General features: G+C 32.5%; 1 protein-coding gene across 1 annotated transcript in view; it reads right to left on the bottom strand.

Moving 5' to 3' along the window:
• Positions 1-14,337, bottom strand: part of LOC109620240 (uncharacterized) — a 35,389-nt gene that overhangs the window by 2,414 nt on the left and 18,638 nt on the right. The window contains exon 5 of the mRNA XM_066070108.1: positions 13,684-13,904. Coding sequence (XP_065926180.1) covers positions 13,684-13,904 — 221 coding nt within the window. The remainder of the gene's footprint in view (positions 1-13,683; positions 13,905-14,337) is intronic.

Below are 14,337 nucleotides of genomic sequence, written 5' to 3'. Positions count from 1 at the left end.
CAATTGTATTTTTGTACAATAGAAAAATGTTCAAATCAAAACCCGCGTAGTAATACACCATTTACAAAGGATAGCGTGGGTCGGCATTTTGTAAACACAGCTCAACGATAACAAGATTGAAGCAAAGAAGGCGGGACTAATTCACACTTGACTTCACAGCTCAGGTTAATTTATAGATAACCTTGAGATAAAATTGAGAACGAAATATAATATTTAGATATATTAATGTTCTCATTTGAGTAAATTTGAGGAACCAGAAAGACTTGAGAAGGTTGTGTGCAATTATATATATATATAAATATATATATATATATATATATATATATATATATATATATATATATATATATATATATATATATATATATATATATATATATATATATATATATATATATATATATATATATATTAAAGTAAATTAGATAGTACACATACTATAGTACACATACTTACTTTGTTATTCCATTTTAATATATATCAATAGTTTGATATTAATTTAAAATCTGTGAAAAAACTTAGAATTTGATTGGAAAATACGTTCACAGGCTTTTCTTAACTTCATGTTTAAGGTTTTTTTCACTCTGAGGTTAATTTGTATAGAATATGTGTATTACTGAATGGTAACCACATATATATAACATTTACAATTCCTTTAATTGTTCATACAATCCGTATAGTCAGCTAGGTGAGACAAGTTTAGAGCCAGTAATTTGAGATACATTGATATAATATTTGACATAATATTGAAAGGTATATGAACCTTGAGAACGTTCATCCACTGACAGGATTTTCAATGTGACAAATATTTGAGAATTTATGAGACAAATTGCTCTGTTTGAAAAATGAGAATAACAAATTGAGAAACTTGAGAAATGATATTACATGACAATAACAAATGAGAATGAGATGAATTTTCGAGATGCAGAGAGAAATACTTGACATATTCTCGAGATACTTCAATGATTAAAAATCGAGATATAATATATAAATATAAGTAATAAGGAATCATTCTTTGAATATTATGAGGGGATAATTTCGGTCGGGGCGTGATCAAATCTACAATAAAGCCCTTCGGGCTCATTATACTCAAAGAATGATTCCTTATTCCTTATATATATACATGTATATATATATATATATATATATATATATATATATATATATATATATATATATATATATATATATATATATATATATATATATATATATATATATCTGAAAACAATGAGAATAACTGAAATTGTGAAATTTGAAAATTGACAAATTGTAGTTTTGAGTTTGTGTTTTAAAATTTGAGTACTTGAAATTAACTGTAGATATATATATAATATAAACAACAATTTGAGAAAAAAAGAAAAATGAATCATTTCAATATTAGAGTTTAAAATATTTTCAACAGCCTCCTTGAAATATGACATGTAAAATTGAAAACTTGAGAACAGTCAATAAGGAAATTGAACTGCTTTAAGTACATAAAACATGTAAGTTGTTTTTTTTTGCTATTGCGTACAAGTTTTTTTTCTGTTGTCAATATACTTTTTAAAATGTTAACACTGAATATAGAACAAAACATACCAATGAGGGATTTATTAGTTAGGCCATCAATTACTGTATGTGCTGATTTCTGTCAGGGTGATACTTCTTTTTCAATTTATTCAATAGGTAGACAATGCATGACCATCTGTATCACTTTCATTATGGAATCATGTCTAACAGATGTAACAACAATTAAGAGGACAGACATGAACATGGTTTTAATTGCAGGTGATGTATTGTACAAGAAATTACAAAAATGGTCAATCTAATGAGCTGTTGCAGTTTTCTGATTTGCCTCAATTTATTATGTATCATGGCAATTGCTTTACCATCAGAGAATATAAAGAGAATGAAATATGAAATAGATGGTTTAGGTTTGCAACTAGAGTCAAACTTGAATGCAGTTTTTGTTGCTTCTTGGCAAAATGCATGCATTGTTATTTTTCATTCCGCTTCTTTTGCAAATAAGTTTCATCATGAGGCTGGTACATATTTTACCTTCGATTCTCATAGTAAGGGACTAGATGGGCTCTGTAAGCCCAAAGGACAAGCTGTGTTATCTGGTTTTGTATCTTTACAAGACCTGTGTTCTTTTTTAAGAAACCTTTGTATGTCATTGTGTGGGAGTATAACTCTTCAACAAGTGCAGTATGAAATGTGCTCATTTCAAATTAGTTTTGGGAAAAAAGCGGAAAAGAAATGTGGTTTATTTAGATTATGACTTGAATTTAGATCAGTTTCTTGACACTCTACAGTTAATCAAAATGAGTAGACATTTAGATATATCAAAACCCTCATCTAGCATAACAGAGTTTTTCTTAGAAAAAGATTCGACAAAATCAGATGCTAATGTCTTAAAGATGAGTTTTCACCAAAAAAGTATCTAGAGGTCCAATGTGTGTAAGTACTTGTTGTACTCAGACATGGTTTAGAGATGGTGTGCTTAAGGAAGAACAATTAAGAAAAACAAATTTAGGTTCAACTTGTTTGACTGGTTTCAAAAGTGTCAATGATTTGTCATACATGACACAGAAATTGAAAGGCAGGGACAATTCATTTTTCTGCTGTTGTTAATGGTATGGGATTTCCAGAAAAGCCTCCAGATTTAAACATAACAGCATTTGAAGAAAGATTGATCAGTCCAAGAATACTCTTTATGCAACTTGTTGAAAAACCTCGTGGAAGGCAGAGGAGTTTACGAGGAAATGTGGTAAATGTACCATCATATGTAAATTCCACGGTCACAGGGCTTCCAAGAACTTTAGCAGACTCTTAAACAATAAAAGTTAAATTTAAGAGAAAACACAGTTTTAAACACAGTGTGTTGCATGAAGCAATTAGACCAAATAAAGGTATTAAAGCTTTGCTATGGCTCCTACACAATAGTCTTCTGTTTCAATATGAAGGTATATCTCTCAATGCTGATCGGTCAATTGAAACTAAACAGACAGATTGGCTAGGACTGGGTCAGAAGACAAGACAGACGATGGTTCTGCAGGTGCATCTCTACCTGAAGTCACTCAAAATTAATGCAATTCAGATGATGCAAGTTCAGATGGATGGATGGACAGAAGATAAAAATTTTGAAAATAGACTCACAGGTAACAACGATACTTTTCTACATCCCAATAATGTAAGCTCGTTGTGTAAAACAATGTCATTTGCACCAGGTGAAGGACATATTTCTCTTGGTTTATACGAAGACAAAAATGCCGAGTATGTATCCTTCCTTGCAATATTTTGTGGTCAAACACGTCCTGAAAATAAAGATTGTCAAACTTCTGTGCATTACAGCACTGTTTGTAAGTGGGAGTTAAGAAGTGTCGACAGACGAGTTGGTGTGCTGTTCCAAACATCTTTTTTCAAACTTAAGAAACTTCAGGTTAAACAGATCCAAGATAAGGTATCACTGGCAATGAGAAAATGTCAAACTGAAGGAAAAAAAGTTACAGTTGCTAATGTTCTAAATCCTGGAGATTTTGGCAACATTTAAGTCGGGGTTAGTCAAATTAAAATATGAAATTATTTCAGCATATATATGAAATTATAAATTTACTCGTCACTTTAACCGCACAATTAACAACGTAATATGTGCGGTTAAAGTGAAATTCGCTGAATATCTCAAACAATGGATGTAATGTTTACTAATACAGTTCATAATTCTGTTAAAGGTGTGGACCCTTTGACTTCTGAGGTAAAAGACCAGTGCTGTACATTATACAGTGTACAAAAGTGGTTAAAAGCAATATCCAGTCTTGCTTCTGTTATTTATCATAACACACTTGCTATTAGATGTCTCCCCTGAACATGTCATAAAATAAAAGGGGGGTTAAAGTCGTTGGAATTTCGGATAACCTTAAGACGTTCACATTTCCGTAAGAAACACATGCGTATGGTCCGGGTATTGCAGTCCTTTTACAAAGGACAGTATCTTGTATGTTTTCATAGAGAAACTAAAGAGGGTTGGTTTACATGTTTTATTTTAAAAAAAAACAACAATAACAACCCCCCCCCCCTTTGATCCCCAGGGTCCAGACAGACAGTATCCCCTTTAGAACATTTATACGATAACCACCATAAGTTTTTTGCTCTATCAACTCTCATGTTTTAACTGACTGGTCAATTATCAACCACTCGTTCAATGACACCACCTGGCATTTATTCATGATGATTACATGTATCTACATAACACACTTTAGTGTTCTTGGGTTTTTTTTTACTTTACTGTCACCAAGTCTACTGTTTATTTAAAAACTTGAAAAACTTTTTTAATTGTTTTAAATAAATAAAAAAAAAATGTTTAACTCATCTAATAGTTTAACTTCTTAATTATATCATTTTGCATTGATGAATTATTTAATATGAACTAGCAAGGGCAGATAATTCCAATAACTGTTGCATCCCGTATCCAAACTCTTGCCAAAGACTTTCATGATATTTTTAATTTTTATAGACAGCTTCATTAATTCCTTGTTCTAAATATTTACACATTTTTTCATTCAGGGGTTGAGTAAATTAAGTAATTTTTGTACATGATATACAGCCCTCCAACACTCATTATATGGATTAATTTAACACTATATGACTTTGTTGGCCCAATTCTTTAGTCAAAATCCCTTCCCAGAGGGACATGAAATTTACAGTTTTGGTAGACGTCTTCTTTGTCTACATAATTATGAATTCATCTTTTTCTTACAGATGTGTGGAAGTACAGAGGGTTTTTTGAAAATAGATTTTCTAATATAGAACACATATCAATACTGCCAACTGAAAATTCACCACGTAGTTGTCAAGATGAAGATAACATTGCTAATGAATGACAAACAGAAATAACCCTTTATAAATATAAATTTTCAATTCATGGTCATATCAACTCCCCCTCCCCCGCATCAACTTCTGTCCATTGGCCTGGGAACTACGAATCTAGGCATTTAATATCAGGATATTTTGAACACAATAACCATGCATAACCACGAATCTAACAATTTAACACCATAACATTATGAACATAATAACAATGCATAACTTTATCTCCAACAACTGTGATAGTGCAGAAAAAGTATTAAATCAATACAATTCTACTATGTGGCCCCATTGATCCTGCTCCAAGATCTGAACCCCTGACCCAGAAACTATGAATTTCGCAATTTTTGTAAGGGGCTTCAGGGATGTCATAACCATGCATTCAGGTTTTCTAAAATATATATGAAAGAAGAGAAGACAATTTTTAAAATTTAATATATTTTTAGTATGTGTTCATATTGGTCTCACCCTATGGCCCAAATCCCTGTTCAAGGGGTCATGAATTTCCCAATTTGGGTAAAGGGCTTCATGATCAACATTACCATTAATTTAGTTTTACTCCAATGTATATAGGAGTAAAACAAGTTTTTTCTAAGATTTAATAGACTTTTACTTTATGGCCATATTAGCCAAAAAGAGCCATGAATTTCACAATTTATATTCCTCTGAACATAGAGATGCTTCACACACAAAAAAGTAACAAGTGGCCTTGTAGTTTTAAAGAAGAAGTGAAAAATGTAAAATGTTTACAACACAACGTACTCACCACGACGCACACCGCACGACGCACGACGACAGACGAAGACCAATTGCAATTGCTAAAAAAAACCACCTGGAATGTTCAAATACTCAATAAATTCACCCATCATTCCCTGCAACTCCATTTAAAAATCAAATATTATTTTTTTATCTGGAAATGTTTAAAGACTTGTTTTTAATTATATTTTAATATATTTCTTTATTCTATGTTTGTACTTGTTCGAAATTATAATGTTATTTTCTATTTTGTAATAAGTTAAAGGCTAATTATATGTTATGACATACAGTACCGATCAGACCCAACCTAACAGAAAGTAAACCCCAACTAAATCCTGGGTTTACTCCGTGGATACTAGAGTGGACCCAGAGTAAACCAAGAGAAAACCTAAAGTATACCCGGAGTGGACACAGAGAGTGAACCCAGTCAGAAGTATACCTATGAAAAAAGACGTTAACTGTGTATTCGGAATATACAAGGGGCAGGAATAACAGCCAGTAGGATGCTGAGATAAAAGACGGGTCTTATTCACACTTCCGTGCGTACAGTTGACCTCAAAAGCAATTTCCAAGTAAATCCAAAGAAAACAACGAGTAAACCAAAAGTAAACCCCGAGTGGACCCACATTTTAAAACGGTAAACCCAGAGTAAACCCAAAGTGAACCCTAAAAGTAAACCCGGGGTTTAGTTGGGGTTTACTCTGGTATTACATGTAGGTTGGGTCTGATCGGTACCGTACAGTACCGCTCAGACCCAACCTTACAGAAAGTAAACCCCAACTAAACCCGGGGTTTTTTTCTGGGTTTACTCTGGGTTTACTTTGGGTTTACTAGAGTGGACCCAGAGTAAACCAAGAGTAAACCCAAAATATACCCAGAGTTGACACAGAGAGTGAACCCAGTTAGATATATACCCCTTAAAACAGACGGTAACTGTGTATTCGGAACATTCAAGGGGCAGAAATTACAGGCAGTAGGATTGCTAGATAAAAGACGGGTCTGCTTCAAAATTCAGTGCAAACTGTTGACCTCAAAAGCAATATCCTGTAAACCCAAAGTAAACCCCGAGCGGACCCAAATTTTCAAAGAGTAAACCCAAAGTAAACCCAAAACGTAAACCCGGGGTTTAGTTTGGGTTTACTCTGGTGTTAGGTTAGGTCTGATCGGTACTCTATGCGTAAACTGTTTTTTCCATTTCATGCTTTAGAAAATAGTAAATACATGTTTTGTTGCTGTCACCAAGGCCTGTAAAAGCTCAAGTTTAAAATTACTTCATTAAAACTTTTGGCATATTATAAATTATTTTATCTTAACTTGTTAACTTTACCTATTATCATACATAATTTAGTGGTAGTTCAGTTTCAATAACGGCTAACCAGGAATGAGACCGATTACTTTTAAAAGTAGTGGATTAAATTGCAATTATTTTTTATTTTAAAGGTAATCGATTACAAGTTGATTAGTACATCCTATTCTAGAAATAATCGATTACTTTTTAGCTTTTTGAGTTGCGTTTTACAATATATCTGTGTTTGTTTTAAAAGAAAGGACATTAATGTGACCATCAAATACAAAAATGACCATAGCAAACTGTCAACCATCTCACAAATCCATATACCGATACACAAATTCAAAGCAGAGAAACACGGACCTCTAAAAAGATAGATGTAGGACCAGGTGCCATGGAGGAGTAGACATCGCCTACAGACCGGTGACACCCGCCATATGCCAATTGTCAAGATCATGTAAAACGGAAGACACCGTAGCCAGTCCGGTGTATAGATAAAAATCTACTTAGTATGGAAAACTTCAGTCAGCATGTGTCTTAATGAAACATTGTACTTTCTAACAAGGTCATTGTATCGACCGTAGCACTTGCTTTAAGATGATTCTAATCGAGGTTCTTGATAGTTTTGTTCCAACAACTTGTTTGTTAGTAGTTTGTCTCGTTTGAGAAATTGTTTGCATGTAGAGCATGCTCTTGCATAACGAATAAGATAAGAGACAGAAACCCCATAAGCTAAGCTATGTTTAGGCGGGTTAAGAAAACGTGACAGAGGGCTAGGCTTGGTAAACCCTCTTCACGTTTTTACCCGAGACCAAATATAGCTTATACCTCGAGACATTTATGTTTATTCCACAATATAACATTAATTTTACACATCAAATTTTGCTGAATATTTGCAGTTGATACTATCACGACGTGGCGTCAACAAAGAAAAAGATGACTGACGTCACAATACAAATGAAACGCTGCGCGAAAGCTTGCGTACTCGTTCTGTACTCGGCCTCGTCAATGTCAAGATCTAGTAAATGATTACAGAGCGTCTTTTTGGTGCTAAAATCATAATGACGTCATAATTGATTTGATAAATCTTTTCCCGTATTTTACGGCTTTAAGGGAATTATTTAGAAAATAAAACAAAACTTTGACATTCTATATTTAATCACGGAAAAAGTAGTCTTGGTACATATATTCAATTTGAAATCATTCTAGATATATTTCATTAGACAAAAATGGTCAAAACTCCGAGATTTGTAACTTTTATCTATCATATTTCATAGAAAAATCGTTGTTTAAAACATGATTCTTCATCGTGTTTATAAAAAATTCAAGCCCCGCTACACTCTATGAAACAAAGATATTGTTATGAAGCATCATTAAAATAATTTATATCTTGAATTTCATAAACCTGTAGGCACTTAGATCTTGACCTTCAGGCTTCCTGATTGATTTTACAACGATGTGTAGAAAGTCACTTTTCTGTACTTCAAATGATATGAAGTCATAATTAACTTTGACGTCACGATTTGCAGTCCTGTCGATGGTTTTCAGGGAATATATCTTGACGTAAAAGGTGAATTATATCAAACCAATATAACACCACATGTTTCCTTTATAAAGATGTTGTCGTTAATGCTAGATGTACAGAATCCATTCATGTTAAAAACCAGTATGAAATAATCGGCAGTTTTAAAGCTATGTTTTAACGAAAAGACTATTTACAAACTAATGGTTTGGAAAATCTCCCTGCTACGTGTAAACAACTGAATGAAGAAATTGTAATGCATGTAAAAACTAGCTTGGCGCAGTAGAAAACCAACACAATTTAGAATATTTTACTTAAAATATTAGATAAAATAATCATCAATATGAATTGTGCTGGGGAAACCTACGGATTGACCCTAATTTTTTGTAAATCGCTTTTGATTAGTAAAAATCTGCATTATTTTGATAATTTTGTGGAATGTTTCAACAGTATCTCCCATAAACGAAATATCTATTAAAAAGCCCAAGCAAGAACTTTAAAGTATATGACATCACAAAGGATTTTTCTTAAAAATATTGATGATTTAATGTCATTAATCACCTGCGCCGATGAGATTTAAATAGATCATTTGCAATAATAGGATTCGCCAGTCACGTGATTACAAAGTACATATGACGTCACAAAAATGCATCAGATATAATGTTTAACATCGTTGTCAATAAATGTAAGATAGATTTTAAGAAATACTCCCGATCAACGTATTTTTGCGATGATTTAAAATATATCGTTTTCCAGCCGTATTTTAACATCGGGACGCCTTAATATTGCTGCGTACCCATGGGAATTCCGACTGGTTGTTGGAAGGCCTGGTCTCCAAAAACTACATGGATGTTGCCTATCGTGAATTCAAGCATCTCATTAATGTCTACTTAGAGTACTTGTGTGTGCAATCAGAATGGTTTTTACAAAATAGTTTTGAAGAATCTACAAGTTCTACTTTTATTCAATAAACAACTCTCGATGATATCAAAAAGCATAGATTTTAATTTTACATAGAGATTGGTTGTATAAAGCGTTTAGAAATTGTACGTTTTTGATGTTATTGATTTTGGTAAGATTTTGTGACCTAAAAGTTTCTAATAATTGTTGAGAGATTGTTTAATATCCATGTCTGATTCACATTTCTGGTGTATATTGTTGTATACTACTCTTGAAGTTTCTCCTTCACTACTGTAATGATTTTAGTATGGAGTAAATAAAGAGTTTTGGTATAACACAGTTGTGAATTATAAAGATTAAACAGACAACCGTTTACATATAATTGACTGTGTTGAAAAGTGTTGAACGTAGACTACAATTTGGTACTAGTATATGTTTTTACTACAATTATCACAGTGGTTGACCGGGCATGATTTGATAATTATATCACTGTTGTTATAACGTTGCCTAAGCTGACTAAAACCACTCCTTTATCATCTTAGCTGCAAAAAACATATTTCATACTCATTTCTTACTGAAACCATGTTATCTCTAATGGACTATGATTTCAAGCCTTTTAATTTTACTAATGAAATCATAAAAGTAATCAATAATTCATCATGATTACAGGCCTTTTTTAAGAATAATTGGTTCAATCACGATTACTTGTAATCAGAATAATGGATGATTATTGATTACTCATTAGTCTGTAATGGTTTACAGCTGATTACGATTACACCATCCCTGAATCTAATCTGCCGAACTCGCCACACGTGCTTTTTTGCCCTATCGGTTCCCTCAGAGTCGGAATACTTAAGAAATCTGGAATTATGTGAATGTATTGACCATTTCCTAGTCACCTATAAACTCTGCTCTACCCATGGTTTTCTTTGCTTCATCCTCATGTTGTTCTCTTAGTTCAGTTTAAATAACTATCCCCTACAACCCAGAGGCTATTTTATAACGTGCCCCCCCCCCCCCCCCCTTGGTCGGAAAACTTGAGTAATTTTGAATTCTGCTAGTGTCTTTATCGTAAATTAATCAGCTGCAAATCTTCAGTTTGTTATGTGTTTGTTCAGTTTAAATAATTTATCCCCACCCCACCGAGGGCTGTTTTATAACTTGCGAACCGCTACTATTGTCGGAAAACTTTAGTAATTTTAAATTCTGCAAGTGAATTAAAACGCTGCTGTGCTTTTCCTAACGTTTTTAGCTCACCTGAGCTGAAAGCTCAAGTGAGCTATTCTGATCACATTTTGTCCGTCGTCCGTCTGTCCGTCTGTCTGTCCGTCCGTCCGTCCGTCCGTCCGTCTGTAAACTTTTTACATTTTGAACTTCTTCTCTAAAACCGCTTATCCAATTTCAACCAAATTTGGCACAAAGCATCCTTATGGGATGGCGAATATAAATTGCAGAAATAAAAGTACGATCTGTATTCAAAGCGGAGAAAACCTTGAAACTGTAGAAAAAGGGGGGTACATTTTTAAAAATCTTCTTCTCAAGAACTACCGAGGCAAATTCAACGTAGTTTAGCATAAATTATCCTTATGGGAAGGAAAATATAAATTGCAAAAATTAAGGTCTAATTCAGTTTCAAGTCTGAGTTATTACGAAAATAATGATAAAGGAAAGGCGTGTTTCAGCTTCGGTTCGGTTCGGCATCCGGTAAAATGGGTAGGCAAGACTTGGCCTGGTCAAAACAAAAGATTGGCAGTTATTAATCTGCCAATCTCATTAAAATTTCAGGATATTTGATGGACCAGTTATATTTGTATTCGCTGTAAATATTGCCGCAAAATAATGCGTATTTGGAATTGACGATTGCCGATCTACCCCGGCTTTTAATTTGCCACGGCCCGGGTTTGCAACCCCATTTTACCAAGACTCGTATTCCATACTTCTAAAACGAGGTTCTTTGTTTAAAGCAGCCATGACATTATACGAAAAAGGGTCGATCTGACTATGATGAATTTGCTTGTTTATGCAACAGTTCGTGTATGAAGGGAAATTTTTGAAACATGCAAAATATATTGGTGCCGATTTTGTGAAGTAAATTGAGGCTAAATATTTCAATGCGTTGACAGATTTCACACATGACGTTGGTGTTAGCTAGGACTGATTTTCGTTTCGTATGCATTATTTATGCTTTGTATTTTAACCTGGGAACTCTCGTATTTCGTGATTTTTACGTATCAATTCAAACAGAGACTTCGGTAGATCAAACAGTTAACTCTTTACCTGCGCAAATTAAGCAAAATCTGATGTATCAAAAAAGTACTGAAATACAATTCATTCTATCGGTAATTCGGCATTATCTTTTGCGTAATGGTAGATTAATGCAATAGGTTTTGTTGAGATCGATGCTCGGCATTTTCTCGAGTTTATTCAGTTTAAATAGAGTTTGATATCGCTGAAGGAAATATGTAGGTATATATACATGTGTTACAGTGTATATATGATTCATTTCGAAAAAATAAATTGTGTTCTTTATATGTTATAGTGCATGCATGTTTCTTGTGTGTAATTGTTTACAATTTCTATTTACTAACCATATTTGAGTGTTAAGCTTCGAATTTTAAGCAATTAAGATACAGAGATTTGCTCACAATTCTATGTTTGTACACAGATCTTAAAAACTAAAGATTAAAAAAGTAAAAAATTTGTCAATATTTATTAAGAAAATTTTCAAAGTCTGTTCTTCCAGAAACCAATTTTAACAACTTATTGTATTGTAAATTTAACCTTTTTTCGTCATTATTACTCCTACTGTACATGTGATCCTTGACTGTGTTTGAGTACATTTGTATAAACTGATTTTGAACCTTAAATACCAATGAACTGGTCTTGAGTGAATAAAAGAATTGAAAATCTTAGGCCATTCTTTTTTTCCATTTTTAATGGTGAATAGGAAATACCAAGTTAAAAATCTTAAGCTGAATGTAATAAAGTCATGTCAACAAAATATGACTCAAACCTAGGAAAACTGTGAGCTCTGTATCTTGCTTATAATTCTACGATTGACGCTGAAATTTTGGTTGAACATTAGAAATTCTATATGAATTAGAGTATGTTAAATACTTGAACAAAAAAAATAAAAGAATGATATTCTGTATATACCTACTCTCTGGGGTCCCCTCATTATACAATAAATAATGTGAAATCTACATCAATTTTGATAGTTTTTCAGACACGAGTAAATAAAAACGACATCTTTAAAACAGTTTCCATAGTTTTGACACATTTCTGTTATGGGGATAAAATAATTATCGCTATTCCTAAGAAAATATCACAGCGGAAAATTATCCTGGTTTGTACGCGAGGTAAATAACAGTCATTTAATTATAATGGAAAACAAATTAAATTTTTGAATGTTTTAATTTGAGGAATTGAGCACATTGAGGTACAATTTTCTTCTTCACATCTATACATGAAGGATTTTTTAAATAAAATACAATAACTATTATATATTTTTTTTAAATACAATAACAAGTAAGTAGTTGATGAAACAAATGTACCTATATGCTCTCATATATTTTGATCGCTTTACAAAGTGTGTGTGTGGGGGGGGGGGGGCAGAACGAAAATATAGGGAATTGGAAGTTAACAACTTAACAGTGTACCCCTACCAAATGTTTAGTTTTATATCTTGCGTAGGATTTTCTTATTCTGGTAAAAAATAGTATTTCATGAAGGTACAATGTCAAAGATTACGTGTATGCAAAAATAATTGTAAAATTCGAATACTTGACAATATTTATTTTTTGTTATTCTACCGAGGGACCATATGGCACAATATCTTTTGAACGCCAATTGTTGCTCAGGTGAGCGATGTGGCCCCATGGGCCTCTTGTTTTTCTTTTCTTTGTTGATTAGCCACAAGTAGCTTATTTAGTTTACAAATAGCTCATTTTGTTTTGTCCTTTATTTTTTTTTTATATCATTATCGTATTTTACATAAACTAATTAGCTTCAGAAATAAAAAATTATTTAAGTTATTGTACAAAATAGTTGTACTGTTTATAAAGCAATATAGATTCATATGCTGACAAATGGCACATTGCAATGCACGCATCTATCAAATTTATCAAATCTGGAAGAAAGTATGTATTAATTCCATCTTAAGTACATTTAAACCTCATTTTTACACATTTTTTTTCTACCAACATTTACTTAATTGCGCGCTCTTTAGATGAAAATTTCTCTGTACCTAACAGCATTTTTAAATTGATTGGTTTCAAATTAACTGTAATACCAATAATCTTATTTTTGGAAAAATTGTCTTACAATATATGGTACAGATAAAACAAAAAGAAACCAAACTCCATTATCTTACCTGTCCTGTAAATGATACACAGCATACAGAATATAATGATTGGAATAAGAACTCCAGCAAGAATCAGCTTCATGAATAATTCATCATAGATGACATAGTCATTATATGTTAGGGTTTGGTTTGTTTTTTCATCAGTGGACGCTGTTGTACTGTAATTCCAAGTGACAATCTCAACGTGTGTTGGTTTCGTTGTTTCTGGAAGACGGGTTGCTGTGTCTAAACTGTTGAAAAAAGAAAAACAAACACATACATATTCCACTGTATGTATACTGTAACATGTTTTAATGACAACTAAAGTAGTTTATTGGTTGGTATAAAGAAGTCATTTGTAGAACACTTAATTCAGTTCTTGGAATCTAACAGATAAGAATAGGACTATTTGTTTATATTTTTGCTTTGTTTTTTGTTTTTTTTGTTTTTTTGTTGTTTTTTTTTTCGTTTTTTTTTTATCATTTTAAAATCATTTGTCACAAACACCAACAGAGCGTGCCTGCTACGTTTCTTTGCAATATATTGTCCGATTCTTTTTAGAGAAGATTTAAAATTACACTAATATTGGTATATGATTTGTTTTTGCTTAGATTTTGTTAAGATTTTTTCTCACTTTGTCGCAATTTTCTTAAATACTACGATAATATGCGGTGATCAAGAATG

This window comes from Magallana gigas, chromosome 8 (assembly GCF_963853765.1).
Source record: "Magallana gigas chromosome 8, xbMagGiga1.1, whole genome shotgun sequence".
Taxonomy (NCBI): Eukaryota; Metazoa; Mollusca; class Bivalvia; order Ostreida; family Ostreidae; genus Magallana; species Magallana gigas.
Note: the sequence above shows the minus strand (reverse complement) of the source record. Positions and strands in the feature narration are given on the sequence as shown.